The sequence below is a fragment of the Rhinolophus hipposideros genome (genome assembly GCF_964194185.1).
Source record: "Rhinolophus hipposideros genome assembly, chromosome: 3".
Lineage (NCBI taxonomy): Eukaryota > Metazoa > Chordata > Mammalia > Chiroptera > Rhinolophidae > Rhinolophus > Rhinolophus hipposideros.
The window spans coordinates 85,223,116-85,250,299 of NC_138049.1; the positions used below are offsets into that span (position 1 = coordinate 85,223,116).

General features: G+C 36.0%; 1 protein-coding gene across 14 annotated transcripts in view; it reads left to right on the forward strand.

Annotated features, from left to right (window-relative positions):
- DST (dystonin) overlaps positions 1-27,184 on the forward strand; it is a 438,529-nt gene that overhangs the window by 361,395 nt on the left and 49,950 nt on the right. For 12 of the 14 annotated variants that reach the window (XM_081039430.1, XM_081039437.1, XM_081039438.1 and 9 more), the window contains 12 exons: positions 390-551; positions 2,065-2,235; positions 4,596-4,762; positions 6,069-6,228; positions 6,432-6,758; positions 7,285-7,369; positions 8,559-8,800; positions 9,746-9,952; positions 19,646-19,765; positions 19,943-20,050; positions 21,821-22,039; positions 25,725-25,928. In XM_081039430.1, the coding sequence (XP_080895556.1) occupies positions 390-551; positions 2,065-2,235; positions 4,596-4,762; positions 6,069-6,228; positions 6,432-6,758; positions 7,285-7,369; positions 8,559-8,800; positions 9,746-9,952; positions 19,646-19,765; positions 19,943-20,050; positions 21,821-22,039; positions 25,725-25,928 (2,172 nt within the window). The remainder of the gene's footprint in view (positions 1-389; positions 552-2,064; positions 2,236-4,595; positions 4,763-6,068; positions 6,229-6,431; positions 6,759-7,284; positions 7,370-8,558; positions 8,801-9,745; positions 9,953-19,645; positions 19,766-19,942; positions 20,051-21,820; positions 22,040-25,724; positions 25,929-27,184) is intronic. The other 2 variants (XM_081039431.1, XM_081039435.1) reach the window with 1 other exon arrangement.

Sequence of the window (27,184 nt, forward strand, 5' to 3'; positions counted from 1 at the left end):
TGGGCCCATCTTACTATTTTGTTCCTTAGCATTTTTCATACATTTTTTACCTCAAGTTAAACTGGAATGATAGGAAATTTCTAGTGCTATGATAATGAAGCAATAAAGAGAGGACAAATATACTATTTTCTTGGTTTTATAGGTAAGCTGATGAAATGTACTTAGGATATTTTTCTTTAATATTCCTGAATGGTTTTGGTAATAAATGTTGCGAATTTGTATTTAGTCTAATTTCTTAACAATTATTAATAAGGCAACTACGACATATGAATAGGTAACAGAAATTCTCTTTTATTTCTAATAATTGATACTTAATAATTGAACAAATGTTTATATTTGATGGTTATTAGGTAATATAATTCATATTATTATTGCTCCTCCAACTCTAGGTATTTCAAAAAGAGGAGATTGAGCCCTTGCAGGTAAAACAGCAAGACGTAAACTGGTTAGGTCAAGGCCTGATTCAGAGTGCTGCTAAAAGCACCAGCACCCAGGGTTTGGAGCATGCCCTGGATGATGTCAACACAAGGTGGAAGACTCTCAATAAGAAGGTAATTTTCTTCTGCCCATTTGTTGTCATTTCTATTGTTTATTATTCGCTAGCGTTTGTTGTGACCACGGATCATATTTATAGTAGCCGGACTTCCCTAAACATGCCTACTTCTTTATGTTGCTGTAAACGTGGACGGCCCCAACTCAGATGCCCACAGAGCTCAGTAGTGAGCATAAATGAAAGAAACAAGCTGGGTGAAACAGGGCCTCTCCTTGTCATTATCTCTACTTGGACAGAAACACAACAGTGCAGGTGTGATGGCCGGTGGCCCATGACATCGTCCTGTGTTGAGAGAGCACACACACCTCTGAAAGTACAGTAGCTGCTTACCTCCCACACATCAGTGCCTTATAGGAGTCTTACTGTTGCCAAAGAGAACACTTACGTTCAAAAGAACCTGGAAATCTCACTTTTTAGATGAAATCTTCTAATTTTCAAACATCAGCAACTAATTTCACACTGTATAATAGGCCGCACTGTGCAAGTGAAAATCAGCCCTGGACTAAGGGTTTGCTACCCTCATTAAAGAGCATTAATTCCAAATATTATTTTACTTATCAGATGTAGATCCCACCTTTTAAAAACTATCCGTGAGGGAGAACACTGGAAAACAGTGCTCTGATGTCTTAAAAAGATAACGCTGACACACAATGGCAGATCTTCACATGACACAAATGATCAGAAAATCCTTGCTGGAGGCGGTGCTTATCAGGTGGTGGTGGTTATTGTTCTTGTACCGATTTTTGCTGCCTTGAAATCTGAATCATTGCCAAGTCTCAAACATACATTTATCATTGTTTAAAGTCTGATTTATATTGTAATGCTCTTCAAATATTGTTGGACTGCAGTGTCAGGTGAAAATATATTCCCTAGTGCTTAGAATATCTTGCCAACTACTTTTTTAGTCCAAAAGGAAAAGATCTATGAGAAGGGCAATAGGATATATCTTTGTAGGCCGCAGGGACTCCATTTAGTAGAAGACAAAGCCCCTGGTCTGTTAAAAAAAGGACTCAGAGCTTGGAGCTGCAGAATTTAATGGGATACTTTATAATCATTTTGCCTAGCAAAACATAATTCTGATTCTCTGTTATATTACTTTTTTAAAAATCTTAGTCTTTTTTTAAATTTTTATCTTTATCCCTAATATTTATCAGTTGGAAATAGAAATTAATTTCAGGGATAGTGATAAAAATGACTAATGAATTGTTTCTAAAATGCTAGAATCATTCATTGCTAATCATAAATGCATTGGATATTTCCCAAATCTCAAAGAGTTTGTCATTTACATTGACTGTTTGGGATGGTAACCTTATCTTCTTGGCTTCTGGCTGACGTATGACTCCTTTCTGTCCCTCTCCTGCCACTATCAATGCTTTGGGTAAATCTTGAATGAAAAGGAAAAGAAGATTTGTGACTAAATAGAAAGATGAGACGTGAAAAGTGGTGGCCGGTGGGCAAATTTGTTATTTTATTAAGCAAGTAAGTAAGTTGGAACCACTGGAACCTTGCAGGTGGCCCAGCGAGCAGCCCAGCTGCAGGAGGCTCTGCTGCATTGTGGGAGGTTCCAGGATGCCTTGGAGTCCCTGCTCAGCTGGATGCTGGACACGGAAGAGCTTGTGGCCAATCAGAAACCACCGTCAGCTGAGTTCAAAGTGGTGAAGGCCCAGATACAAGAGCAAAAGGTAATTCAGTGATGCTTTTGTATTGTGCTTCATGTTCCTCTTACTAAAACGAGAGTAAACATTTACCTTGTGACTCTGTTTATTTATATGGATAGGATATCCTAGTAAATGGTTATCGACATTATTTTGTTGGTCATTTAGCAGATATTTATGGAACATCTGCCATGAATCCAGTATCGCTCCAGGTGCTGGAGATACATCACTGAATAAAAAACATAAAAGTTCCTCACTGAGTTTTAAGGTTTAGTGGGAAGGGAATTATAGGGAGGGAGAAACAGTAAACAAAGTAAATTGCTAAACTGTGATAAGTTAACAAGTAATGACTAAAACGGGGATGGGAGGTAAAAGTTAGGAAGTGATAGCAAGGATGGGGGACAGGAAGTGCTAGAGTGGAGAATGCATGTATGAGTGTGTGTGTGTGTGTGTGTGTACGCGTGCAATTTTAAATACTTTAGTCAAGGAAGACCTCACTCACTGAAAAGGTGACTTTGGACAGAAATATCATTGTTCCCTTACACTTTAGGTTGATCCATACGAAACTGCCTTTTTTATATATTCAATACAGGCAGTTTTTTGGTTCAACCTATACTAAAGAGGCAAATATTTCTTTGATTCGTATATGCTAAGGAATGTGCTGTTGTGTCTTTTGACACTACTAATACAGGGCCAAGTTGGAAAGACACACTCGTCTTTCCAAGAGGGATAATAACTACTTGGGACCACACATACAGTTTTTGTGCTCCTGAGGGCGCAGTCAGAAGCATTAGTGATGTTTTCAGTACTAATTTTTCAGCCGTGACTTGGAAGGACATATGGAAGGGGCCTGCAACACAGCACATTGGTAAGGTGCCTCCTGTGCGAAACTAAAAAGAAGGGAACGGACTAAAAGACTCAATTTAATTTGGGATTTACTAATATCTCTCTCAAAATTCTTTAAAGACTTTAGTATATTGGGGAAATTAACCTATTAGAAATAGAATTAGAGTTAAGAATTAAAGAAACATCACAGGAAACACATTGCATTTGTGTTTTTTGAATAATATACATAATATATAATATGTAATAAAATAATACATAATATGTAGAATATAATAATATTCAAATATAAGGTGTTATATATAATAATATAACTGCTGCCATTCACAATTTAATTTAAACCTTTGTAAATCTCCCAGAGTTATTGACTGTGCTTTTCTGAGGAAACCTATTTGCTGATTTTGCTTTCTTAATTACCAGAGGCTTCGCTATTAAAGTTTATCAAAAGTAATCCACTTAATTAGTTTTCTTTAGTGCCTCAAGTACCTGTTGGACTTAGGTTTTTTTTAATCACTCTAACCTGTGTCTAGAGAATTTGTGTTTCTTCTCCTTTTTAAATATGTTCCTTTACCTCCTGCTTCGGTGGTCTTAATCTCAAAATGCAAGTGAGCTAATACTCCTGTAGCTTGTTACTTCTGGGTAGCTGTCCATTTCTTTAATCCTTAACTATGAGTCAGCATCAGATGGAAGAGACAGTGAAGTAGTTAGTGTTTTATCTACCTGTGCCTTTCTCATTCCGGTTAACAGTGCCTGTGCGTTGCGCTTGCTCATGAAATATTTGTTTTGTTTAGAAAAGAGCAAGGTAATCCCGAGTTCTGGCCACCTGTATCAAATATTCAATTCTAGGCTTCTCGAAATGTTTGCTGAGAATTAAACTGATTTTTTTTCCTCCTACTAAATCCTGAAATATTAGTCTTATTTCACCAGCATTGTGGATTTCTGACGTGTTCCATCCTCCGTTCCTTTTGGAAATTATATTTAAAGGCTCTCTTTCAGTTTTCATCCTCAGGAAGGTTTTAGGAGCTAGTCCCACCAGTAAAAATAGCCAAGAGCCTCGAGTTTTAGCCTCAGTGACTTGTGAACATGGTCTGAGTCTCAACTTCCTTGTCTGTACTGGATTGTTTAACATCAAACAAGGTTTTGAATAATGGGAGAGATCCTTGTTGAATGTTTAGAACACTCCTATTTCATTACAATAAGGGGGACTTGACACGTTCAGTGTAGTGGAATTATCCCAAGCAGCACTTCTACCCCATTATTTTATATTAAAAATTAATAATGACTTGGTCATCTTATCAGTATTTGTTTTATCTATTTTGGAAGCCCCTACCATAATGTCTGACACAATAGTAATAACTCATTAAGCAAAATGAAGTATTTTTAAAATCCTACTTCTCAGATCCCTTTCCTTCAGAACCCATACAAAATATGTATTTTGGTCTCATATCAAAAGTACTTACTTACTTTTGATATAGTTTCCTTTATGTTGATACAATTATTCCTTTAACCTTTTGGGGGGGGGTTATTTATTGTTTTGCCTCAAGCTTCTCCAAAGATTGTTGGATGACCGCAAATCTACTGTGGAAATAATCAAACGTGAAGGAGAAAAAATTGCTGCCACAGCAGAACCTGCAGATAAAGTAAAGATTTTGAAACAACTGAGTCTCTTGGATAGTAGATGGGAGGCCCTGCTTAATAAAGCTGAAACAAGGTAACTTAAACACTACTTCCAATCTTTTGAAAGAGTAGCAATGGTTTTAATAGTAATATTTTATATTTTGGTAATACATACTTTTCTTATTTTTCTATGTTTGTCATTTATGTGAACATAGATAGCAGGGGCTGTGCTGTGGTGCCTGCCTTTCTCCTCATTCCTCTAATGGTGGTCAGTGTCTTATAGTCACTGGATATATCCCAACTTTTTGTTTTAAGAAAAGCATTTCTCTCGGGGGCAATTTATTCATGTGTTTATTACATAGTCATTGCCCATCTACTATGTATCACGCACAGAACTAGGCTTTGGGTTACAGGGATGAGCTGAACCTATCATCTGTACCATAGGGTACGCCTAGTAGATTTTATAGAATTGGAAAGTAATGACAAATGTGATGTTTCAAAGCAAAAACACAGGTTCTATAGGAGCATTTAATAGGAAGAACCTAGTCTGAGGATAGGGAAGTGACAGATAAGCTATGTTTTAAAGGAGGAGTAGGAGTCAGCTGGGAAACGAGGCAGGTGCTGTCACATATCTGAAGGCCAGGAAGCCTAGATTATGGCCCCACTGGGTTTTGGCTCTCAACGTTTCGTCATTACATTTCTGCATTCTCTCTCTTGGCACCCCACTGACCATTTTTGAGTAGTGGCTACATTGAAGTGTAGCCACATAAACTCGTTGGGTTGAAAATAGATGAACCACTGAACAGAATGAATATTTCCATAAATGTCTACCTCCTTTCGAGCTAAAATGGTGAAAAGGAGGATTTGACTAATCTTGAATTTTGGAGTAGAATTAATTGTAGTTCAAGGACCATAAAGTAAAGTACTCCTAGGAAGACTAAAAGTTTCACATTGACCTTCATAGGTGTCAGTAGATTATTCCTTTTCGGTAATGACCAAGGACATTGTGCGCTGGCTGCCATGGGAGATACCTCTCATTTAAAAATAAATAAATAAATGCATTCAATAAATGTTATCTTATTGCCATCATTACAGCTGCTGTTGTGTTATTACTGTTGTTATTATTATAACTATTATTATTCTAAGTATTATAACCAGATTACTTAAGACTTTCATAAGATTCAGCCACTTGAGGTAGGTCTGTTGTTTAATTTTAGTTTTATTTAATAGGAGAACTATATTAACCTGTTCTTTAAATGTGAGAGATTTTAATTTTAAACTTAGATGTTTTCTACAAAAAAAATGTTTAGACTAGAATGCAGGAGCATGAGTGAAGATTTCTATTGACTATTTCATACATTCTTCATGCCTAAATGACCTTTATCTTGGCACATTTGTAGGAACCGTCAGTTGGAAGGTATCTCGGTGGTAGCACAGCAATTTCATGAAACCTTAGAACCACTGAATGAGTGGCTTACAACCATAGAAAAGAGGCTGGCGAATTGTGAGCCCATAGGAACCCAAGCGTCTAAACTTGAGGAACAAATTGCACAGCACAAAGTAAGATACCCATCACACATTAGTAAGATTCAGTTTTCCACTTTTTTCTGGTTTTATGACATAAGTTTGAGTTATGTGTTATTGTTGTGTTATGCATAATTGCACGTTAAATCCATTTCAAATAGCATCCTTTTATTCTATTTATGTTTTCATTTTTATTTGTCCATTCTGTTTGTTTCTCTCTTTTTTTAAACTTCATTTAGGCCTTAGAAGATGACATCATCAATCACAATAAACATTTACACCAGGCTGTTAGTATTGGCCAATCCTTAAAGATTTTGAGCTCCAGGGAGGATAAAGATATGGTGCAGAGTAAATTAGACTCCTCTCAAGTGTGGTACATTGAGATTCAAGAGAAAAGTCACAGCAGGTCTGAGCTCCTCCAGCAGGCCTTATGTAATGCTAAGATTTTTGGGGAAGATGAAGTTGAGCTGATGAATTGGCTGAATGAAGTACATGGCAAACTGAGCACACTCTCAGTAAAGGATTACAGCACTGAGGGGCTGTGGGAGCAGCAGTCTGAACTTCGGGTATTTTGATTTATTTTATTTTACTTTCATTTCAGTTTTCATTATTTTCTGAATCTTCCTTATTTCCATATTATTTTTATGTTCGTTATGATTTAGGTTTGTTATGAATTGCTATACTCAAAAAAGACTTTACCTGTGCATACAGATTACTTTTAAGGAAGTTATTAAAAAAAAAGATTGGATTTGTTCAACAGCTGGATTTCTCACTTTTCATTTGCTTTTTATGGTTGTATGCAAAGACCCATAATTAATCAGTACTCCAGTATCTCCACATAGCTCACTTTCATAGGATCCTATGTGTTTTCTGAAAAGGAGAGTGCTGTGATTTATGGTAGATGAACCTGGGACATGGGCCACAATGGTGGAAAGAGGAGGGTAAACAGGGAACAATAATGGATATTTGAAAATGTGAGATATTTACTCAGATATATCTCTACAAAACCCAGTTAAAGTCCTCTGATGTTGACTAATGCTAACGCTTATTTAATTTTTCCCCCCCCACACAAAAATGGTACCTGCATTTTAGGTTCTGCAAGAAGACATACTACTCAGAAAACAAAATGTAGATCAGGCATTGCTAAACGGTTTAGAACTACTTAAACAAACAACAGGTGAGATATTTTTCAAATTAAATAATCGTGGAGTGAACATTTTGCATTGTTTTTAAAATATTTTAGGGATAGGAGAAAAACAAAGACTTCATAATTTTGGGGTCCCTCCAAGACTTCATTCTGGAGAATGCTTTGAGGACCGATCAAGGTGGGATGGGGTGGGGATATGATCTGACTTTTTTCTTATGATCTCAATTGAGTTCTTAATAGAAGTCGGGTGTATTACTCATAACACAAAGTGCTGTGGCACAGGATCTGGTCAGAGAGGCTCACAGCACAGTTACATTAGTTTTCCACTTGTGGAAGGCATTCATTCTAGATGAGCACATAGGTTATAGATTTTTTTTTTTTAATTTTAAGCTAGATTGCATTCAGTGACACATACTGTGGCTATACCAAGGCTTCATGTCTTCATGCTTGAACTACCTAAGAAAACAGATACATAGTGACTTGTTTTAGTATTTCCTTTGGCGGTAGGAAAGTTTCACTGAACTATATCCAGTTCAGCATGTGTATGCGATAGGAGCAAATACCATTTGTTATGGGTTGGAGGAATTCAATATAGTATTTAGAGCCTTGAACTAGAAGTGTGAAACCCAGGACACAATTTCTCTGTATGTCTGAAAATGAGGTAGAAGAATAGTGCAAATGAGTGTACTATTTTTAACATGTGCACACACACGCACACACATGCATACACACATATGCCAGGCACTGTTCTAAACACTTTATATAAACTCATTGAGTTTTTATCACTGCCTTAGGAAGTAGGTTCTGTTCTTATCCTCATGTCATGATAAGTAACCAGTGGCACAGAGAGGTTAAGTATCTTGTGCAAGGTAACAACGCGCAAAGTCAGTATTTTTAGACTACAAAGTCAGTATTTGAACCCAGACAGTTTTTAACCCGTCTGCTTGAGAGCTGAAAGCACCATACAGATAGATACAAAAGCAATGCTTTCCGCCTAACTGAAGATATACTCCTTTCCAGTTTTCATATTTGCATTTTCAGACCTGTTTAGAGTTGCCAGAAATCCTGGGAAAGATTAACACCTAGAAAAGTTTTTCTTGAGTCAGAACTTCGTTAGAAAAATGTCTCCTATTTTTTCACCCCCAGAAATATCTCATCAATGTACAATAATATCTGAAGAAACCCTTTCCTGAGATATAACATGCCTTTGAAATTTTAGGTGATGAAGTTTTAATAATTCAAGATAAATTGGAGGCCATTAAAGCAAGGTACAAAGACATTACCAAATTGAGCACGGACGTAGCCAAGACTCTGGAACAGGCCTTGCAGCTGGCGCGGCGGCTGCACTCCACACACGAGGAGCTCTGCGACTGGCTGGGCAAGGTGGAGGTGGAATTACTTTCATATGAAACCCAGGTTCTGAAGGGAGAAGCGGCGAGCCAAGCACACATGCGACAAAAAGTATGCTCTGAGTTATACACTTGTATCTGTTGGTTATCTTTTAGGGAATTGTATGCACACAGGGATGAAATGATATTTTTCTCGGTCATTACTAATATGCTGAAGGATACCTTGGTGGGCAGGGACCTGACAGAAATTGGCAGCAGATCAACTGTTTAAACTTGTAGGTTTAAACTTGTAGCTCAGAGATGAAAACACTGTCTGATAATTTGTTTTCAGTGTCTTCTGGTTGAGAGTACAACTTATATTACATAAGAGACAGAATGATGAAAACAAGAAAATAAAGGAAAAAGATCATTGTTTTCAGGGATACACATCGTTTGGTTAGAATAACAATATTTTAATAAGACAGCTGTATACCATGAGGTGGCTTTTTTAACTATACTGCAAATCTAGTATTCTACCATGTTAGTCATTCTTTTCAGAGATAGCAGTCTCTTTTTATCATCCCTGAAGTATGATCATATGTGAATGAAAGGGAGTCGGTAAGGTCAGGCTTGCTGGGCTTTTAATGTTTCAACCGGGATGATTTAAAAAAACTAATGTGTCCTCATTTTGAGGGTCACTTGGTTCTGGCTTGCACTTTACTCTTTATTTTACTTTTTGGGTACCTGATGACTTAGAGATTACTAGGAAGCAAAGAGTAATACATGTTAACTTGTTTTGTTTCCCAGTTTTTAAACATTTATATTAAATTTCAAAGATCAAATCTTGCCATGTTGACAAACGAATTGTTCTTAGGAATGTTTCAGGAAACACTTTCCTTTTTGCAAAATACCTTTAAATAACAAAGGTTTATAGAACTTGACTGAAACGAAGGGGGGCAATGCATCACATTATTAGCCTGTAAAGGACTTTTGCCCCCAAATACAGTTAAAGGAAAAGACTGTTTAAACACCTAAGCATTATCCACAGATGTGTATCTTTTCTTAATTCTGTTTTCAGGAGCTGAAAAAGGAAGCTAAAAATAGCAAAGCCTTATTGGATTCCCTTAATGAAGTGAGCAGTGCTTTACTGGAGCTGGTACCATGGAGGGCAAGGGAAGGACTTGAAAAGATGGTGGCCGAGGATAATGAGCGCTACCGATTAGTGAGTGACACCATCACTCAGAAGGTGGAAGAGATTGATGCTGCCATTCTGAGGTCACAGCAGGTAGGGGCAAGCGGTTTGTTGTCCAGGCAGTACATTTTCTCCAGTTGTTCCCAGAGTCTCTACCTGAACAAAGACTTCCGTTTATTGTGTTTCCATGCATTTGTTATGCTTCAAAAATGAAAGGAGGTGATTGAAAAGAATGGGGGTTACTTTGACATCTGAGTTCCAGGGCCAGGCTAGTCTGCACGTTGTCAACAGCCATTTGCTGCGTTGTTTCCCCGACTGATCCTTCACAAATCAGCCTCTGGGAAGATCAGCCCTGCTTTCCAAACAAAATGCTTCTTGTCTACATACATGCATATTGCTAATGTTGATTTTATGCGTTGGCCAAATCTGATCTGTCTGTGAGTAAATATTTTGAGTTATCCTGTTAGGTCAGTATTAACTGTTCATTTATATGCAGCTATGACACAGAGAGGCTGTATTCTTTCTAAAAAGAAACAGTTGTGTTGATACAGATTTTTCTGAAGATGACTGAAAAGGGAAAAGTGATCATTTCTGACTTACCTGCGACTAGTACAGAGTGATATAATTCCAGAGAGTTTTAAAGGCACCATCCCTTACCTATAGCTCCCTAAGAAAACTGGGCAACTAGTGGGGCTGCTGAAAAAATAGAAGTTCATGATGTATGTTTTGATTAACTTTGATTGAAATCTCTAAATGTTTACATTAAGTCATCAGACTATTATCGCTAGCTTTCGGTGATGGGGTTAGAATGGTGGTGCAGTGTACTTTAGCTAGAACAGAGCTGGAGAAGGTGTATGATTAAGCTTTTACTCATACAAGCCAAAAGCAAGAAACACAAATCAAGCAGATTGTGTGGTAGCGTCCAAAAGTAATTTTTTAAGGTTGCCGTAAAAGTGTAATTTATACAGTCCTGAAGCATAATGCTTCATTCATTTCAGTGCTGTGCTCTACAATCACAAAAGCTGAGGAAAAACAATGAAAGCAGAAAGGCTGCCTAAGAAATTTTTGCGAGGGAGGGCATTCATGCCTGAGGAATGTATTTTCATGACTGTTTTCAAAGTTTGGAGGAATTTGTATGCTTCATTATTATAAGAAAATAAGTGAGTTTATTTGCGAAGTTTTCTCAAGTATTTGAAATATACTGAAATTTTTTTCACCAAAGTTTATTCCAGCAAATCAGAATTGGCACTGAAAACTTCTCTAAATAGCAAGACAAATATTTTGTACTCTTGCGAGTTAGATTTCCTTGAGAAGTTAACTATGGTTGGTTAGTTCAGTGAAGTAAGGACAAGGTTACAAGTTGAGCTCGTATCTGTTAGTTAGCTCTGATATGTACCAAGGTCATTAACTGTAGCCCAAGTCTATTCAAAGCCTTACAAATGTTTTCTAAATTTTTTTTTAAAAATAAAGAAAAGAAAAAAAGTAGTAACCAGGTCAATATATGTCTTCTAGAACCCAAAACATGTGTCCTTTAGGAAAATAACATTTTTTACCCTAATAAAATCACTTCTTTAAGAACATTTAAAGATTTTATGAAAGAATATAGAAAAACTCATGGAAGAAAGAATGTATACACAATATGGTCTCTATCCTTCCAGCCTTCTTTTTGAGAGAGAGACAGAGTGAGAGAATGGGTGAAGAAAAAGTATCTTGTTACCAGTAGGTCACACAGCTTATATTAATGCCATTAACATCTTCTGATTGTTCATGTGTATTTATTTTGTATTTATATGTACATTCCTTTCAAATGCCTGCAAGTCTGTCCAATGAAATACCTCCATTAATAAAGAAAACCAATAAAATGCACTTATATCATAAGAGGGAAAAAAAAGAAAAAGAAAAGAAAAAGTGAAAAAGAAAAGAAATCCCTCCAGCAAGGCCAAACAAACATACAGTGTAGAGCTGGGAGGAACACTTGCAGTGTGTGAACTGACTTGCCTGTGGTCCCACAGTCAGTAAGTGGCATAGTTGCAACCAGAATTTAACCCAGATGTCATCCTACCGCACTAGAGTACCTCCTTATAAATTGCGTAGAGAAGAAAAGTCCTGAGGGGTGATCCATTTTTTCTAACCTCCTATGGAAATATATAATGAGGGTATTTCCAGTTTATAAGGACTGTGAGACACGAGAATACAACACTGAAAGGATCGTGAAGTATCACTCTCTAGGCAGGTTTAAAAACAAATTGGTACCTGTCTTTCTAATTTGGCAGAAATTTCGTTTTCCATTCAGAGGAATAGTTTCTAAACTCATAATTTTTAGATTTATAAAGGAGATAATATATCACTGAAATTATCTTATAACCTTGCCTACTTGTAGATATTTGGAATTAGGACAGAGGACACTTTGACATTAAAATATGTTTTCTGTGTAGCCAATGATAATACATCATGAAGTATAAAAGGAATGATGCAAAAATAATCTTTAGAGTTCATGTTAGGCACATGTTTTGTACTACATGTTTTTTGTTGGATAAGCAAATCATCTACCATTCTCTCTCTTCTCTGTTTGAAACATGGACATGATCTGACCACAGTCCATCTTTTTAGACATACACACTTTGTTTTTTTTAACACTGTTTCCCATATTTATACCCCCAGCATAACCACACCCACAAGTGACAGGGTGAGGACATGTGCCTTGAACATGAGTTGGTAATTTTTACATTTATAGGTTGAATGCTTTGTCTCTGAATCACCTGGCTAAATTAAACTAGATTTTAAATAACTGAATGTTCTGTTTGTTTTCCAAACGTATTTCTTTTAAGATGTTTCATCTTTTGCCCACATAAGGTTGTTTATAATGTTATAACCTACTTTTTGGAATTCAACAAATGCATTCAACAAATGCACAGGGCCTCTATTCACAGAGTGTATTGACTTCCATACATCGACACAAAAAATGTCCAGGAAAACATGAAAAAGAATTACAGGTTGAAAAGAGAAGGGAAGGGAGCATACAGGTAGCGTCTAATGAGCACGTGCTTTGTAACTGGCCTGTATCAAGTTTAGTTTTTAGAAAAGTTCTGATCTGACATGATTAGATTTTTCCTGTTAATCCTATGTCACAGTAACAGTTTTGAAAAGATAAGTCATTAAATTTTGAAACCATAGGGCTAAGAGCACTATGAAAATTTGAGTGATGTTTGATATTATTTGGGAAACAACTGAACAGCCTCAGTGACGGGCAAATGAGTGCGGACTGTATGCATTTCGTGCTACCAGTCAGCAAGCCGCCAATCTGACTCTACAGATTTGCAGGCATTTATATTCCGAAGAGGATATTCTTTTTAAAAAAGAACTGGGCTCATTCATTACTTTGAGGAAAAATCAGAGTGGAAAAATGCAGCTTAGTAAATAGTGATGGTGAGCTTTATTAAATAAATAAATAAATAAATAAAAAGAACAAAACAGCTGCCAAGAACTCACAATGAATGCCATTATCTGTTAAAAACTGTACATTTTTGCATGCTAAGCCTACACAAAGTAACATATCTTTGTTGCTTTCTTTCCTTAATTGCAAATTGAACCAAATAAACCATGTAGAAATGGGGAAAGGCATAGATGCATAGATGTGTGACCTGGATTCTGACCACTGTCCTTTACCTCTTAGAAAGGTGCAGTTGTTAGAAGTCACTCAAATGTGTTCATGTCCCTGGGTCTGAAAATCCCAGGCACTCTTTGGCAGTTCCAATTGCCTGGTTTGTTTTAGCAGGCCTGCTCAACCCCAATATAAAGGCACATGGGTTGGTCGTTTGGATGCAATTCAAATAAACAGTTCATTGGCTCATTAGGAATCAGCCTTTGAGAAAAAGAACACCTTTTTATTTTTTTTAAAGACCTTGAAGGAAACCTCCCCCACTGAAGTGAGATTTGTTTAAACCCTCCAGGTGTTGGGGGTGGGAAGATAGGGCTGTGTTATGAATAATGTGAAGCAAAATGGAAGGAAGTGCTAATCAAAACAAAGTGATAAGATCCTCAGGAGGGGAAGGGAGTAAAAGGGTGTCCTTGAGGTTAAGGCTCCTTATCACTCTTTCTTTCTCAATCCTCTGCTTCCACTCAAGAGAGACTTTACACTTAAGCATGAAAGCAATTTGTCAGAGATCAGAGAAATGTTTAAATAGTAGGTTAAAACCTGCCGCTTATTAGTAACTGTTGTGGTATTTGAGCCATTTTTGGTGAAATCACATGACTATTTTGAGTTCATGAAGACCAAACTGTATACAAGTGCAAGGGTTAAAACATGGCAGTTAAGACTACAGCTTCTGGGGTTCATATCAGACCCCCTTGGTTCACATCTCAGATCCAACATTTACTAGCTGGGTAATCTCTGGTAAATTAGTTAACTTCTCTCTGCCTCATTTTTCCTGGTTGTAAATAGACTTAGCGGTAATACCCACATTGTACAGTTGCTGGCATTAAAGGAGATATTGCATGTTAAGCACTTAATGTGTCCCTTTGAAGAATGCTGACCCTTACAGTTTTAGTGTTTTTCAGGAATATTTAGAGATAGCCAATTAAAATGTCTTTCTCTAACTTGTAGGAAATTCCTGAAATGCTAGTTCAACTATAATAGGAGTTACAGTAGCTAAGGTTGATGGTTAGACTCTACTGAGGATACTGATAAAATATTTCCAAGAATGCAGTTATGGATGCTAAGATTATCTACAATTTATTTGAAGTCAATTTTTGCTACTTGTACGAGCAGTAAACACATTTGTTGAAATTTGTCTAGCAATCTTGCTTTCCATGTTGCTCACATGTAACATAAGCAGTTTTATGGTCCATTGGAGGTACACACAGTAATAGTCATTTGGGAGGCATAGACCTAAAACAAATGCCTCGCTTTGCTGTAAAATGCTCAGTGTAAACCCCGTGGCTATTCCACGTGTTGCCAAATATTTGGCAATAAATAAATATTGGCAATAAATATTTGCCAATTTAATAAAAATTAAAAAAAAAATTCCAGAAGACAGAAGGGACATTTCGGCTTGAAGTCCTGTTTTCTTTCAGCAGAGCAAATATTTGCCTTGGTTAACAGAAACAGTGTTTGAGTTTCAGCTTTTCTATTTTGGCAACTTAGATGGTATCATCATACTATTTTCCATTGGATACTTTTTTTTTTTTTTAAGACAGGGAGACTTGGTATTAAACTAATATTAACACTAACAGTCTAGGTTTCATTGGAATTGTCATATAAATACTAAAAATAGCTGAACTCAAACAAGAGGGGTTGTGTGGGGTAGTGTGTTACTTTATTTTTTTTCAGACACTAGCAGAAGAAAAATAGTATTATTGTTAGATTTTATTCAGGTATCTTGCACTCAGGTAGAAAGGCCTGGGCTGTTTTTCTCAGTTTTATGCTCCTTAAGGCAATCACATGGCAAAATTATACTTTGAAGTTTCTTTGTGTGTGGCTTGAAAGCTAATAATCCACTCAAAGAAGACTCTTCCACTTTTTTAAGGAATATTTCTTTTTCCACATCTGAAGCTGCTGAATTAGTTGATGAAAATTTTTTCCTTTATCACATTGATCAATAATTGCTAATGAGTAGTTTCATCTGAAACTAAGTAATATCATTAAGATAGATTTTTGAACCAGATTGAGGTAGAATTTTTCAAATGATTCATCAAGATTCCTTCTGGAGTCCATATTGTTTTGATTTGTCCCAATAGCAGAAAAAGGAATGAATCAGTGAACAAAACATTTGCTACTATCACTGTGTGCAAACCATGAGCCTGTTCTATGTTTTTTTGAAAAAGGTAGCTTCACTGAAATATAACGTATAATGTTATGGGAAATACAAGAAAATAAATATAGATTATATGAATGTACACAAAGTTATTTTAGAAGTTCTGCCCTTAATGAGAGCGTACCCACTCTGATGATTAATGCTCTGCATTTCTGTCTGGAACAACTTAGCACATTAGTGATCCTGTTAAACATGTGAGACTTAGCGGAGAGCCGGGGGAGACAAATGTATTCTAATCAGCGTATATGATAGTGTGACCGCTGCCCAGACACTTTGTAGTCTTAAAGCAGCCTGACTTTTTCACTGTTTTTTGTTAGCTTTTGGTTTATGTTCAGATTTTGTTCTGGTAATACTTCTAGAGATTGTTAGGTAAAGGTTTGTTAAGCCATGTCTTCCCTTTCATATCCTTATGTAATTGAGTTTTTAAAGGTAAATGTAAGATTGTTATTTTTATATCTCTTATATTTCTGATTTGAGCCCATTATTTAGATGATTATTTCCATTTTTTCTATCTAAAATGTTGACGAAAAGAAATTGACCTGCAAATAGCTTTAATATTTATTTACTCATTCATTATTTAGTAAAGGTGAAAGCAAGTGGCTACATGATATCTCTAAAGCAAATAATAATTTAATGTTATGTATTTTTCACTTCTATAATTTGTTATTTTTATTTGTGAGATTAAAACCATAACACTATTCTTAATCAGTGCTGTTAATGTTTGTGTCTGGTCATTTCCTTATAATTAAGGAAAGTCTACCAACAAGCTTTCCAAATATTATTAAAACATAAAGGATATCCCCCTGGTGATGAGGGTGTACAGCCAAACTCTGCTTGTGGGAATATAAATTAGTACATCTTATCTGAAGGACAATTTGTCAGTATATACTTAAAAGACAAAACGCAAACAGGAACTTACCGATGAGAGGTTACCCACGTAGAATTTTTCTTGTTATTTTTTGAATAACTTGTTTAAAGATAATTGTAGGTTCTCATGCAATTGTAAGACATAATACGGTGATCTTATTGTCCCCTTTCCCCAGTTTCCCCAGTGATAACATCTTATGAAATTATAGAACAATATCACAAGCAGGGTATTGACATTGATGTAGTCAAGACACAGAACATTTCCATGATCAGAATCATCCCTCACATTGCCCTTTTATAGCCATACCGATCCCCTCCCATCTCTACCCCCTTCCTTAACTCCTGGCAACCACAAATCTGGTATCAGTGTCTATAGTGTTATAATTTTAAGAATGTTTGAGCACTTTTCAGCCACAACCTCTTTCGCTCCTTCTGGGATTCCAATGACATGAATGTTAGATCTCTTATTATAATTCCACAGGTCCCTGAGGCTGTTAATTTTTTCCCCCCAGCCTATTTTCTATTGTTCAGATTGGATCATTTCTATTGTTCTGTCTTCTACTTCACTGATTCTTTCCTCTGCCCCCTTCCTTGATGTCATCCCTTGAGCTTTTTGTTAGATTTTTAAGTTCTGAAACTTCCATTTAGTTCTTTAGACATGCTGTTTCTTTGCTGAGGCTTTCTGTTTTGTTGCTGAGGCCTCTTGATTTTTCATTCATTCCAACGATGTTTGAAATTGCTCATTAAAGCATTTTGATCATGGATACTTTAAAATCGTTGTCGGATACTTTTAACATCTCTGTCATCTAGACGTTGGCATTTATTATCTTCATTAGTTAGGTTTGAGGTTTTTTTGGTTCTTGATGTTATGTTCTGAGTCTTGGATCTTAAAAGTTCTTTTTAAACTGGATTTCTCTGACACCACTCCAGCAGAACAAGTGGGGAGTGCTACCAGGTGGAATTAGAGGTCCAGGTTCCCCGTTCAACCTCTCATGACATCTAAGTGGGGTGGGGGACACTTACATCTGCTGTGTGGAAACAGGAGTTCCAGCTCTCCGAGTGGTATCTACTGACACCGCAGTGAAGGTGGCCACATCACCACTACAGAGGGTGAAAATCCTGACTCCACTCAGCCTTCTCTGACACCACCCCAGAAGAGGGGCGTGGAGAAAACTCTTTATTTCTTGGTGGCCCTGGAAATCCTGGCTCGCAACATGGTCTCCACTGATACTGTGGCCAGGGGACTTGTTATTGGCCAGTGGGGATGAAAGTTCCAGCTCCCTACTTGGCCTTCTCTGACGTCACCCTGGCAAGGATGTGAGCACCTTCTTATAGGCTCATGAGTTTGGAAATCTAGGCTCCACGTTCAGCCTTTCTTCATATCAGTGTGGGTGGGACCACAGCTTGTTTTTTTTCCTGTGGTGTTTGATTAGAGTAGAGTAACATTGTCTAAAAGGTTTCTCTCTTGGTAGTTTGCCATTTTCTGGTCCTTTGGCTAGAAAGAGCAAGCTTTTCTTGGGGTTTTGTCTGTGCCTGATGGTGTTTCTGGGTTGTCAGTTTCTCCAGTAGCCAGCCTAGGGATGTGAGGCAAGAAGGAAACCCAGAGAACTCACCTCTGTGTTGTTCCTTGGGTCCCACGGTCCACAGCAGTTCTACTGTTTTCTCTCTTGTTTCAGAGTCCTCTTATGTATATTTTATGTGTAACACCGAGGGTTTTTAGATGTACCTATGAGGAACAGGGAAAAGTACATCTGCTCCATCTCCCTACGAGTCTGCCTAATGTTGCATAGCATTTTAAAGTATGAATTATTTTCTGATTTAGTTTCTTATCTCCACCCTTCTCACCCATCACCTAATTATCCTCATAACCCCATCTGGATTTCCAGGTTCTTTGGAAAAATTAGAAGTTCTGGCAGTACTGGATTTGAATACTTACAATGTCCATTTCCTATTAAATCTACCAACTGTGGCCATTGTTAGTTACCATTTATCATTAGTACTTGTGGTGTCACTTGCCCACTTTACTCATTTATGATAACTGCTTGGCCCTGCAAGCCATTGGAGTTTATCTGATGCAAGGTACTGAAAATGCTCATGTTCTTTGATTTGGTACAGTCAACGTCTAGGAATCTACCCTAAGGAACTAATTAGAGATGCCAATGTAGATTTATATATAAGGCTATTCATTAGGGGGTTGTTGATATAACAGCAAAAAGAAAAATGCAGAGAGCCTAAATGAAAATATCCAGGTGTGCTAGCATACAATGGTGTTATTTCAACATCACACTTAGAAGAATATGACACGGGAAATGTGCATAGTAAATGATAAAGCAGGATATGAAACTGTTTATACAGTGTTATCGCAGACCTTGATAAATCTTTCTCAACTTCCGGAAGAAAATTCACTAAAATACCAATGGTATTAACTCCAGTTTTTAAATTTTCTCTTCTGTACATTTTTCTGTATTTTATGAATTTTCCACCACAAATTACTGTTATAATCATAAAATAAAATCTCTTGAAATGTGTAAGAATGCTCTAGAAAATATTTTCTGCTATTAAAGCAGATGTAAAAAAATGACACGAGTCATTTGGGAAAACACTCTGCATATACAGAGACGTATTTTACATATATAATTGTACACATATAAGTAATAACTATATGGGAATATTTCATTCTTTATGCTAAGAATCATGTCCTTGGATAGCAGAATGCTACCTGCATATCACATGGGTTAAAGTGATAGAGGAAAGGATTGAAAGGTGGCTTCCAGCTATTGACTTCTATAGCTGTTCAATTTGGATAATACTCCTAAGGAGAAAATTCTTGTAACTACCCAAAAGAAGGCAATAACAGTGTTACTAAAGTCATTGATGCTGTGTTATGGATTCAGCACGCTTTAAGAGCTTATGTTTAATTATTCAGTGGAGAGTTCTCCTCACTTTATAACTTCAGTCATTATCATGAATTATTTCAGGATGCCATGAAGAGATAAACTCCAATCTTCCACTTGGGTAATAAGGATATTTAAAAGAAATGTAGATAGGTGTTTTTCTGGCACCAGTTACAGGAACTTGCTGACCTAATTGTTTCTCTTTTGTTTAGTTTGACCAAGCAGCTGATGCTGAGTTATCCTGGATTACTGAAACCGAAAAGAAATTGATGTCTCTGGGTGACATCAGGCTTGAGCAAGACCAGACCTCTGCTCAGCTGCAGGTTCAAAAGGTGAAGGAGCACATTTCCAGTTGCATCTAAATTATTAGCTAGTCTAGAAAATGTCCTCGTATGATTTACTTTGCAACACCCCACTCGTGTAACTTGGTGTTGTCAACTACTTTGCCTAATTGTTTTCACTTCATTCATACATTCTCTGTTTTTAATCTTTATTTTTGTAAATCACAGGCATTCACCATGGAGATTTTGAGACACAAGGATATTATTGATGAACTTGTTAAATCTGGACATAAAATCATGACCACATGCAGTGAAGAGGAAAAGCAATCAATGAAGGTATAAACTTGTCTGTGTGACTGGTAGTGACACTCTTGAATAAACGGCCTGTATTGAGCTTTCAGTCCTAGAAAAGGACTTTTCCTTTATCCACAGCTGCCATTTAAACAGCTAAGTCATTAGTTTCAGTAACGCATTTTTCAAGCGTACAGAACAGCAGTGAAAGGAATATTCCTTAAGGGAATCACCCTGGGGACGGTCTTTTTTAATATACAGAAAAGCCATTAATGTTTGAGTCCTTGAATAACTGGCACACATTAAGCATTCAATTAATGTTAGCTGTATTATTGCCATTATTATCAGTATAAATTGTTATTATATCTGTCAACTGTTGTTTACGAGCTCTAGAAACATTTGAGCCTCTTGAGCTGAAACAAAACCCAAAATATGTGGTTCCCGCTAATGCTGAAATCCATTCTGTATAAAGTTACAGAAAGCTGTACAGGGAAAAAAATGAACTGAATAATTAAGGAAGTATCCAGTTTAGGTAGTTTCAATGATACTTTAAATTGATAGAACACTAGCCACAAGGAAAATGTTTAGTTCAATTCATATTCAGACATCTGAACAGCCTAAAGAAATTAATGCTTCTAGTAAGAAAATATCCCATGACAAAAAACAAAATTATACAAATGTTTATGCCTTAGATCACATATTAAAGAGTATGCATTGCTTTCAAGGTATAACATAGGAAAGTAATGGAATGTACATTATGTAATGATATTGTCTTTATACGCTACAATGGCAATTTACTTGTGTATAATTAAATATTTCCTTTGTTATTTATGTAAAGATTCTGACATGTAGGTACAAATCATGAAATAATTTTGATGTAATTCTGTGGTTTATTAGATTACTTTTGTGCTTTATCTTCTGCTGTTAGTTTATGATGTAAATGTATACCATAATCTTGATCACTGTAACCACCCCATAAAATTGAGTGGATAGCAGAAGGTTGCACTTTGATTCCAATATATGTAATTAGTCTTTCTAACTAGCATTTCCTCCTATAATTTCATTAGTGAAAGGTAGTCCTTGTTTTTTTTTTTTTTTTGAGACAGTAGTGTAAATGTTACTAGACTCATGAGAATTGTTTTCTAACCTAGATGTGGTGAGAATAGCTGGAAAATTTTGCTAATTATGTTTAGAGAGCCTAGTGTCTTACTCATAAAACGTAAGGCCTTAACAACAAAAAAAAAAAAAAAAAAAAAAAGGAAAGAAAAAATAAAACTCCAGGCCTTGCTTATTTACATATTTATATTTGGGTATTTGTCACCTGTTTTTTTTTTTTTTTTTGAGAAGTTCGCTGTGTCATTAAATTCCATGATTTTTAATGATTGTGTAGAATTCCTTTGTAGGAATATATCATAATTTATTAGCCTGATCTCCAGTTATTGTGCTTTTAAGATGTTCCACATTTTTGCTATTTTTTACATATGTATCCATAATTTTTTTTTATAAAGAACACTTAATGTAAGAACACTTAACATTAGCATATGTTGGAATATTAGTCAGCCTTAAAAAGGAAGGAAATCCTGCTATGCAACAACATGGATAAACCTAGAAGGCCTTTCCTTAATTTAAAGTGAACTATTTTATGAATAGAAACAGTTAAAACCTAAATAGCTTTTATTGACTTATTCACTTACCATATATTTACTGAGTGTCTGTTCTGCACCAGGCATATAGTGCTGGACAAAACCATCTTACGCGCATGTGCTGCTTAGCTTGCTTGATCAGTTAAACACATTTTATCATCTTAATTTCTAGAAAAAACTGGACAAGGTCTTGAAGAACTATGACACCATCTGCCAGATAAACTCAGAGAGGTATCTACAGCTAGAACGGGCACAGTCCCTGGTTAACCAGTTCTGGGAAACATACGAAGAACTTTGGCCATGGCTGACCGAAACACAAAGAATCATCTCTCAGCTTCCTGCCCCAGCCCTCGAGTATGAAACTCTAAGACAACAGCAGGAAGAACACCGGGTAAGCTCAGTGTCAAAGAGAATGTTGTATTTCCCACTAAAAGAGAGTCCCACTAAAAGTGCTTACCTCATAGTTGCTTACCTGTTATCCAGGTTTACAGTGAGAAGACTCAGTAGGTAGATCACACTGTGTATGTCATTAATTACATCACAGCTTTTATAGAATAGTATGCAGTATAAACCATCTGGGTACAAAAATAAGATTTCCATTCACAATGTTAGAGAAGGAAGCTTTTGAAGTACTTTTAATTTATGCATATCGAACTGCTTTCAATTTACACGTGTTGACTAAATTTTATACTTTGTATATAGTGATGAGAGCAATTTAGACTGCAAGTGAATAGTAGAAATATATGGAAGTGACATCACACAAAGTAGGCAATTGAGCCTTGCGAAAATGTACAATATAACAAATATGTCAAAATAGCAATATCATGAAAGTTACCTCTATAAAAGGAAAAATGCTGCAGTATGAAGATAAACTATTTCCCTTTTTTTCACCTTATGCATGGAACTCTTTTTAAATTCTCTGCTGCTATTAGCATGCAGAAGGTAAACTAGAAGGTATACTTTCTAGTAAACTAGTAAACTAGTTTACTTCTAGTAAACTAGAAGGTATATTTACATCTACATATTTACATCTACATAGTTCTAGTAAACTAGAAGGTATATTTACATCTAGTAAACTAGAAAGTATATTTACATCTACTAGTTTACTTCTAGTAAACTAGAAGGTATATTTACATCTAGTAAACTAGTAAACTAGTTTACTTCTAGTAAACTAGAAGGTATATTTACATCTACAAATGTGTCATGTTTTAAATATGTATAAAATGGCATTATGAAGCTCCTGTTCCAGCAGTCACTTAAATGTTAACATAACTTACAATTTTGCAAGGCTTTGAGTAAGAGAGGGTTCAAGACTTTCAGGAAAAATATTGGAGTTCTTGCTATTTATGCACTTGAGAACCTTGTTGCTCTCCCCGATCTGTACAAGATGTACTCTGAGATTAATTGTGTGTGTGTGTGTACTTTAATTCAGGGTATATTGCATCATTGTTTGAAGTATGTGACATAGTTATTAATATTGTTTATTTCCTTTTTTAATACATTAGCATTGAAGAATATCTCTAACTGAAGTATTTATTTAGAAGAGAACTTTAGAGAACACAAAATGGAAATTTTATGGAGTTCTATCTAAATCATTCAGTAGGAGAAAGACTTACAAACTGTAGAATTGAATTTTAGTATAAAGGTTTGTTTGTGGCAGAAATCCTGGTGCCTACCTACTGAATGATTTTTAATATAAAACGTTTCATGGATTTCTTCTACTCTGATGTGAGACTTGAGTAGCTATGTGGCTAGCATAACATCAAACATTATTATTGAACTGAAAATGTCAAAATTGATGTATTGTTTGCAAATTTTTTAGTTTTCAAAACAAATATATGATTTTATATATAAAGGGAACTAAAAACTGTGTAGCCAAGTCTTCATATTGTTCAAACTGAATTGTTCAGAATATTTGCTTCCTTCTAGAAGGGCAATTCTTCTGAAGTTTCATGATATCCTCGTCAGCTATTTTTGGCATATCTTCTAGTTCATTCTAGCCAGGAGTAACAGAGCCATATTACCAAATGGTAGATATCTTGCAGTCACACCCAGTATCTCCAGCATGACTGGACTCTTATGCTCTTATGTGGCCAAGAATCATTTTGTTACATATGAGGCAAATGACATCTCCAATGGGGCCCTTTTTCCAGGTACTCACATCCACCCATGGAGGCATCTAGTAAGTGTTCCCTTGTCTGTCATAGAATGGCCTTGCAAAGGCTCATCTGACCACTTCCTAAGCCAGGTGTCTCGTAGTGGTGCTACACAGATGACATCTACTTAACTCTAGGCAACTCGGGAAATCCTAAATCTCTCATTTTACTTGAAGTCTCTTGATAACTCAAAAGTGTGAGCTTGTTGTATAATCATGCCATATAGAATATTGAGACCAGAATGTGAGTAACAGATTCCTTTTCTATGAGATTGTATATTAGTCGATATTACCATCACCACCTCCATTCTGTAAAACACCATGAAGATGATCAAGTAATATGAAACAAAAATAAGAAAATCTCAGCCTGGAGTACCCCAGGAGCTAGATTGCAGACAGGACCCTCCCACATTTTATATGTAGCATGTTAGATTAGGTCTCTATCCATTTTTAAAAATTGAATTTGTATTTATTTAGCTTTTTCCAAAAAGAGTTTTGAGACCACCTTCAGATAAACTTCAAAAGTAATATATTACGCTGGGGATTGTTAATGATATAATGAACCAATTTCCTCAATATTCAAAATAATTTGTATGACTGATTTTAGTGGGCATTTTCAATAAAAATCCAGGCATGTGGCTGACCTGGTGATTCTTCTTGATGAATGATAGAAATTAAAATATTTGCAGGAGAAGATTGGTAGCTTTTCTCCGGATTGTCTTTCCTGAATACAATTTTTCTCAGAGAAGCTTTTATTTAGGAGCTACGTGGCAAACAGTTTGGAGAATACCTCCTGGTGAGGACAGGAACTGCTCCTTAGGGAACCAAATGAATAATGTGGTATAAATAGAAGACTTCTCCATGCTGCATGGAGGCCGACCTCAGAGAAACCTGCAGGCAAAGACAGATCTTCCCCGAGAGTGGTTTTGGATTTGGCCCATGAAAAACTGCTCAGTGGAGTGCCTGGGTTCCATGGAGTATAGATTTATCTTGCTCCTTAGAAGGAATGGCGCTCCACTTGGGTTTCATACCCACTCATTAGTATAAATGTCATTGTGTTTCTTGATTAGATGATATTATGCAAAATATTCATGTCACATGTTTCCTTAAATATACCTTACAAGTAAGTAATGCTCATGTACAGCTATGTATTTGATAGATTGGTTACCCTTGCAGTCTTAAACATTTAAAATAAATACAAATAGATTCATTCATATGTATATGTGTATATCTCATGCATATCATATATATGTGCACAGACTAGATTAATACATTTATATTACAGTGTAATATATATGTACACATTTATGTTGGTTTACATATAATTACAAAACCTTGTGGGCTTACATCCCCTAATGTAGCTTTATCTTTATAGGTATCTACCTTTTGAGGTTCCTTCCCTTCCATCCCTTCCTTCTTTCCTTCTCCTTCCTTTCTTTCTTCTTCCTTTCCTTCCCTTTTTACCTTCCTTTTCTCCTTTTAAATAATTTCTTTATACATCATGATTGTGCATAAAGGGACACCAAGAGTTATAGCTTGGTCTCTGTAGGTTGGGGACATACAATAAGTTCAGAATCCTTTTAGGTAATATGAGTCTTAGCTAATACTCTTGTCAAAACGTACTCTTATCAAAACGTCTTATGGTATGAAATGCGTAATGAACTGAGATTCATTATTTCACTCAGCCAACATTTTTGTGTGTATCCCTAAAGGGACTTTGACATGAGCAGACTGTTGTTTAATCTTTGTATCAGAGGCATTTTTTTTTCTGGCAAAGAGTTGTATGAGCCATGCTGGGTTAAATGCCTTGTGATGGGAGGGTGTTTGGAGTTTCTTGCCAGCTGGATGCATTGGGGATGTAGACAGCTGTAATATGGGGGTGTGATCCTGAGATACTGAGAAACTGTTTGGTTTGTTATAGCAACTACGAGAGTTGATAGCTGAACACAAGCCTCATATAGATAAGATGAACAAAACTGGGCCGCAGTTACTGGAATTGAGCCCAGAGGAAGGCTTTTCTATCCAAGAGAAGTATGTGGCAGCTGACACCCTTTACAGTCAAATTAAAGAAGATGTCAAAAAGCGAGCTGTGGCACTGGATGAAGCCATTTCTCAATCTACTCAGGTAATCATTTACACCAGCAATATGATTGGGTTCTTCTGAACATCAGAGCATGGAAAGACATTTTCCTGGTTAAATTTCAATGAAAATTATTTCACGACATTATCTCTGAGGATTGATGTCTTCGTCTCTTAGAGGTGATATTTGTTTGAGCCCAGTTCTTGTATTTCTCTGCCTGCTTGTAGATAAAATAAAAAGTAAGTTTCAGTCACTTAAGAAACATAACACTTGTCATCGTTGTCCAAATATTTAAATAAGTGTCCATCCAGAATAAAATGTCATTGGGAGAAATAAAAGAAAGTGTGATTATCATTACTAATAAAACACTCACAGGAAGGCCATGAGAAAGAATGAGTGATAGGCTGAGTAAGAAGGAGAAAATACAATGTTGGAAAATGTTTTTTTCCTTTTCTGAAGATATCTTTTGAGAAATTGAATTTAAAATTAACTACAGATTTTCTGTTTTCAAGGTTTGGTATTTATTATTAGATACAGTGACATCAGAGTGGTCCATTTTCTGTAATCCCGATGATGAGTTCTGTAGTGTTGAAGATAGTGTAGAATTTATGAATGAACACGTTTTTATAAGTTTGCTTCATTGTCTATGATACATTTGCAAACAAGAGTTTAAAATTCTTTCATGAATTTGATTATGTGATTGACTATGAATTAAACACAAACTTCCATTACAACGTTGGGGAGGGTTTTGTTTTGCTTAAATTTTTAGTTTTCAGTTCAGGAAACTTCTAACTTAAGAAATCCTTTTAATCTAATCAAAATTGCCCATGAATGTCACAGGTATTAATATAACGTTTTTTAGGATTGCATAGTAATCAGTAAAAATAAATAAAACAGTTTTGATAGGCAAACACCCAGATTATTGAAGTGAAAATTTAAAATTAATAAAAATGATGATAACATTAATAAAAATGATGATAACAATTGAAACAGTAGATAAGGTGGTGCTGTCACGTGGTCCAGTTCTATGTTAACGTGTACCATTTTGTAATGAATACACTCAATTATTTTCAAGAAACAGTCCAGTCTACACTAACTAGTGTGGCGCAGAGAGGTGCATAAATCGTGATTTTAGGATGTCTTGATACACCAGCTGGATATAACTCTTTGGATGAATCTGCTAACAAAGGGACTAAGATTGAGTTCTTGATTGTGACATTAAATAGATGTTTGTTTGTTTTTTATTTAAATTTCACGTTTGGTGTCACAGATCTTTTCCCCATAAATGATCCCTTTATTTT